The sequence below is a fragment of the Dermacentor albipictus genome, unplaced genomic scaffold (assembly GCF_038994185.2).
Source record: "Dermacentor albipictus isolate Rhodes 1998 colony unplaced genomic scaffold, USDA_Dalb.pri_finalv2 scaffold_14, whole genome shotgun sequence".
Lineage (NCBI taxonomy): Eukaryota > Metazoa > Arthropoda > Arachnida > Ixodida > Ixodidae > Dermacentor > Dermacentor albipictus.
Window position 1 is genome coordinate 4,485,319 of NW_027225568.1, and position 6,147 is coordinate 4,491,465.

The following is a 6,147-nucleotide window of genomic DNA, read 5'->3' on the forward strand; positions in this document are numbered from 1 at the left end:
CAGTACGATCATGAATTTAATCTGAAGGATTGAATTTAGCTCGAATTACGATGAACTGAAAGAAAGATAGGCACGACCAAAAAGTACAAGAATGACCCACGGGTATAACAGCCCCATCGCGCAACATATACCTAACACTACATGAATAGCAAACACGAACAGTAATGCCATGAAACATGTTGCGTAATCAAGCAAAATTCAATCCAGGGAATAAACAGCAGCATCGATTTTCCCTTCTGATTATTGTGATTGTTGCTGTTCATCCGGTTGTGCATAATTTCAGTACGAGTCCACAATAAGTCTGCCTTGGTCTGCAAAACTACGGAGCCTGAAGCAAATAAATTAACAAACAAACAAGCAAGCAAACGTGTAAATAAATATATAAAAGCGCGCACACACACACACACACACACACACACACACACACACACACACACACACACTGTGTGGGCTTAGCAAAAATTGTTTTAGCAAAATTGTTTAGCAAAATTGTTTTCAGTGGTAACTGTAGGGAGTTTATAGGAAATAGATTTCGCGTATATATGAACAAGTTATAATTTTAGAGAAGGGTTAAAATGAGATAGTGCTCCACGTAGCGTATTACGAGTAGTTACAGAAAGCACAAGGAAGCAAACAACTACATTGTATCTTCCTTTCCAGTGGACGTAGTGATATGTATAGAGTCATGAATTTAAATTACACTGCATCCAAAGACATTGCAAGTTTCTCGTCGCGGTATATGCAACCGAAAAAGAAAACTACGCAACAGATACTGTTATTATTATTCGTGTATGAAACTAAAAGCCTTTCAATATTTCTTGAATACAGTGTGCAAAGAAAGCTTTAATTATATATGTACAGATGCGATGGATATTTGTGATTGGTCCTTCACTAGTCTGCTACCCTTGTTGGTTACGTGAGGCGCTTTCGAACTGGTCGACAAATTCAGTCCATATCAGGCACAATCGCGATTGAAAGTGCCTGCGTGGCTGCCGTACATAAGCGCCTTCAGGTATATACTTCTGCGTACCCACCTCTCTCTCAACCCATTCTCTTCGTTTCTTCTTTTCTTTTTTTACCCTGTACGTTTGCATCTCGTGGCAAATAACTTTCTTGCCTTTTCCAACTCAACCTGTTGTCGCTCTCTCTCTTGCAGGATTCGTTGCTAGAGTACTCTCCTCGGACGTATTCGTGCCTCTGGCCAAGCTGTCATTCGGCGTCTACCTCATACACTACCCCTTCATCATGGTGATGCTGCATACTACTAGGGAGCGCCTGCTATGGTCTCACTTTACTTTGGTAAATCCATAGCAACCGCTAGGCCTTGCTTCTCGTCCTAACTGACGCGAGATTACATCAGCATTTTTTAGCAGCACAGCAGTTGATGTAGGCTCACTTTATTGAAGTCCTGCAGTTAGCAAGCCATTACATGAGCACTGCAGTTTATTTACTCTATACACAGGGCACTGATGCTCTGTTTGTCGTACTGCAGAGGGACGACCACGCTGCAGTGATTTATAGCACCGCCGTGGTTGCAGGGTTGCAGTTTTACAGCATGTTAACCGCATGAAACTGGGTTTGCGGTGTCCGTAAATTTCTGCTTTTTCGTTTCATTTTTTTTTCTTTCGTTTTATTTATGCGTTCCCTCGAGGTCCGAATGCATTACAGAGGAAAGTGGTTGAATTCGTTAATAGACTTATAAGACAAAACTCCTGGTTATACAATGTTAGCTCGTAATTCAGGAGAAGGAATAATGTCTGGCATAGAAGAGATTTGCCCGTATGGGCGATTGCATTCTTGAATGAACGCCGGCAAGTCTTTGAACTTAGTATTTTTTTGTGGTTGACCCGTGAAGAAGAGAGTGGGGAAATTTGATTAATGCAGAGCTATGGAATACAGTAGATATTGCGAAATAAAGAAACCCTGCAATACTAACGGCGGAACGCAAGTGAGGGTAGTTTAAGGGCGCTCTTCATGGATGTGAGACTAGGCATGTGGTTATTTCACTCCAAATTTTAATAGAGCAAGTTTGTTGTTGCATGCACTTTCAGTGTAAGATAGGTTTGCCATTAAAAAAGAAACCAGTCTCATGCTTTGGCTACAAATGGGCTATTTCTACTAATTTTTGCTGTATCGGTGAATCATACTTTCTATACCCACGGCTCAAAGATGCTGCCTCGAAGAATGCGGGAGCGAAGCGACATAAAAGCTGAGCGAATCCCGTTTCCTTTTACTTGTCCCTGTCGGCATCCTTTAGTGGCTACTTTAATAGCTATGTAAACGATACTTGAAGCTACTCATAAATCAGCAGTGTTCTAGTTAGCTTATAAGGAATGCGTTAATTCCATCAGAACGCTCGTTGTAATCAACGCTTGAAACATGTAGAAAGGATTCTCAAAAGATTCGCGAGTGATATTTTTCCATTTGCACTGCTAAATTTAACCTTCAATCATGATATCAACCTGAGACGACGGTATGATCTTGAATGTATAAAAAAGTCGCAGTTTCGCCCGAAAGGCGAATCATCGATTGCGAAAGCAAATTACTGGACAGCCAAACGAAGTAAGAATAGTAGTGTCACCGGCCGTGTAAACTTGTAAACATAGGCAAGCGAACTAAATTAACAAGCACGGTGTCACGCGCGCACAAGCAAACATGAACACATCTGGCTCGTTGACCGCTAAAACTCGCTATCAAAACGCTGACGTGAGGAAAGGCAGCAGTAGCAGCGAGCGAAGTGACATTCGTGCTGTCTATCGCTTCAACGAAAGGTGAGCGCCGAGACGCGCAAAGCTACCAGCCGCCGACGCGCCTCGGCTCTGCGCCCAACGCAGATGGCTCCGCAGCCGGGCGACCCGGCGCAGCCGCCACATGTGCAGCTGGAGCAGAACGCGGCCCCCTGTCTCCCCTCTCCCCGGTGCCTCGCAACGTGGGGTGCCTCGCGCACGACGGGAGACGGCGCGCTTCCTGTCCGCTTTCGTCACGCGGGCGAGATTGAGCCGCGACCGTCGGCTCCCCTCGTGCGCCTTCACTCGCCCCATGCAGCGTAGGGCGCGCGGCAACAGTGCTAGCGACCTTGGACTTTATACGGAACCGCACGGCGACGGCGGAAATGCGCTTGGGGTGCCCATATAATTGCCATCGCAATACAAATGGTCGTTCAATCACCTCATTTATTCTTGGAACCTTTATATACAACGCCAGAGAGATAAAAAATTATCAAGGAAAGCAAAGAGGTCCGCCTGAGCTAGTATGCTTTGACCTGCCACTCTGCATAGGGGAAAAAGGAAAGGGGACAAAGAAGAAGAGTGATGAACTATCATGATGAGCACAGGAGGAAAGGATGCGTATATAAAATAACTACTTAACCACGTTTCCTTAAAGGCATGAGTCCAGTTCGGTTCTGTTCAAGCCCTTGCAGTTGTTCCTACTTCGTGGTCCACACTGCTGACAAAATAGCACTTTCAGACAATGTTTCCTTTCCAGTGCCTGTGGACATCGTAGAAGCCAGCGTATTACGCTGCGACACATGGAGAGGGAAGTCGCACAACTGATGTTGTACAGTCTCAGACAATTGGCAGTCTTCACAGATCGGGCTGTTCGCCTAGCCGACAAGTTTTGCGTAGCGTCGAGCAACGGCGACGCCAAGGCAAATTCGTTGACGCATGCTTGTTTAGCTTCGCTTGACTTCAACTGGGAGGCGCGAAGCTCTGCCAGAGTACAGTTATCGCAGGCGCCCGTACCGATGCTCTGGTTGAGTCCAGTAAGCTACTGTGCAATCTCGCATGAGTGAAGAGAGAGAGAGAGTAAAAACTTTATTGAATATAAATAAAGTAAGCCACGATGGTAGGAGTCCCTATTCCAGGGGGCAGTGAAGTCAACAAACAGTTTGCATCGCTTCGCCAGTACGGTATTCTTACGTCGACTGTTTTAGAAGCAGCGGTTCCGGCTTTCGCTTTAGCTAGCTAGTTGCTCGCGACGCCACAGTGTCCAGGTGCCCTTTGAATGACCGTTTTGCTGCACAAGATCCAATACATGTGCGGCGTCCGAGGTTGACCCATAATACTGGCCTCTTCTCGAGAAATAATTAATTGCTTGCACGATAGACTCAGCGCTGTTAGAGGGTAGCTGTAAGTCCACAGTAGGGCGACTTTGAACTTGATTGACTGACTTTGAACTTGACTGACTTTGGCGAAGTTTTAGGTCGTCTACGTAGACAACTTAAACTTATTGAGATAACGCTGTGCTTACTTGTGCAGAAGCTAGGGCTAACAGATGTGGACCTTCACGATTGCTATCTTTCGGATAGCACACACTGTTTGGAGCCTGTGTGCTGTTTGCAATGCGAACAAGCAAATCAGTGAACGTGGTGACTGGTTATTCCTCCTAAACAATGGCATCATCCGTTTTTATGATGAATTAGAGAGAAAGGTGGGAGTGACTTTGATAAAATTTTCTAAATTGCTTCCAGAAAAAACCTGGCCCTAGTCTCCACGAAACAAGTTACAAAAGTACCAGCTTTTGCTTCTGCCGCTTAAGTGTTTTTGACACAGTTGAATGGCCTTTTTGAATACTTTTTTTATTTCCCTGCGCCAGCATTCGGAAGTACCTATAGTTATCGCATTTCTCTATAGCTTTCACAACCATAGTATGTGAAGTTGATAGTCCCGCTTGACGCAAGCTTTTCATGGCTTATGTTTAAAGCAGTTGGCGCTTCCTGCTTGTGCCGTTCACGGTATGAGCGATTATAACCTGCTGCTAACGCGCCTAGCAAAGGCCTGGTCCGTCCGGGTAGAGTTGGTTTAGCGCCTAGCTGGCACCAAGTTCAAAGCTTCGGCTGCTCAAACGCAAATCGCAGATGGTTTATTATTTTATAATGAAGTGCAGAAATACACACAGACACGAAGAAAGTGGCGAAAATATTCAACGAAAAGTACAAATCCGTGACATGGATGTTTGCAGCGGAAATTGCCATTAGATGGCAATGATTTAACCTCACATCATGCTTCTACGGGACGAAGTACTGTTAACGTGTAACGCCTGCGTTATTACAAATCGGCGCTTTGCCAGGGCATCATATTACAAGCGCGTCGTGTGAGAAACATTTCGCGCGATCACGCTCGTGGCGTATCAGCGCGGCTGCGTCCTTCACGTTTATTTTTTTCTTCCTTTTTTTCTTTTTGTGAAACTCATGGAATGACGACAAATCTCACAATGGTTAAGTGCCTTCAATATAGATGCAGGCACGGCTTCGTCCGTAATATTTTGAATGCGTTTTTTTTTCTCGTATCATCTCAGGTGACCCAATTTTTTGGCGTGTTCGTCTGGAGCAACATCTTGGCGTACATGGCGTTCATCGCTTGTGATGGACCAACTGCCGCAGTGGACAAGCTGATTTTCCAAAGACTGATGGGACGAGGAAGACCCGCAAAGCGAGAGATGCAGCCGGATGCTAGCGGCGCAGCAAATGGGGAGAAACTGGGAGCTAACCAAGTTCCTCCGCTGTGGTCCAAACTTTGATTTAGTCTGTTATTTTTTGTCTTTTGTCATTCGAATCGCTCAGAAAAACCTCCGCTACTGCCGTCGCTTTAAGCGCCAGAGAATGGCGCGCAGCGCGACTTCTCCTGACAGCTGTCACTCTGCCGCTAGATTCCACACCTATAGGAGAATTAGACATCGCTCTACTTTTCATTACCATGCAGAAGTTTCAATAAATATGCGTGAGGAAAATGTGCGAACCTCATGACAAACTGGGATGTTTGCCTATTTTTTCTACATGATGCAAAAAAAGAAAAAACCCCGAGCACACCTAAGCACTTCTTACCAGTTGCGAATTCGCAACCAATAGATGTCCAATTGGACGCCGCTGAGTGGTCCTTCAAATTTCGCACGGCGAGTAATGCTTCCGTTAATGCACGGTCCGCTCACCGTGTGTTGGGAGAGTTGACGACGACGGTGGATTTCGCTGCCTACCTCTTCGCTCGTTTTGCTGCCTTCTTCCGCTCCTTCGTCTGCGCTGTACTGGCGTGGACGGCCAGGTTTCGCTGCTGCCGAGGCCGCCGACGATGCCTGTGCTTCAGACTCCACAGCGGTACGCGCTGCTCGAGCCAGCCAAGCGCGACCGGGTGGGACTGCGCGCTCGTGACG

The 6,147-nt window shown here is 46.1% G+C and overlaps 1 protein-coding gene across 1 annotated transcript in view; it reads left to right on the forward strand.

The window, feature by feature from the left end:
- Positions 1–5,730, forward strand: part of LOC135917111 (nose resistant to fluoxetine protein 6-like) — a 55,734-nt gene extending 50,004 nt beyond the window's left edge. Inside the window, exons 14-15 of the mRNA XM_070528759.1 lie at positions 1,157–1,299; positions 5,299–5,730. Coding sequence (XP_070384860.1) covers positions 1,157–1,299; positions 5,299–5,520 — 365 coding nt within the window. The 3' untranslated portion in view covers positions 5,521–5,730. The remainder of the gene's footprint in view (positions 1–1,156; positions 1,300–5,298) is intronic.
- The last annotated feature ends 417 nt before the right edge of the window (positions 5,731–6,147 follow it).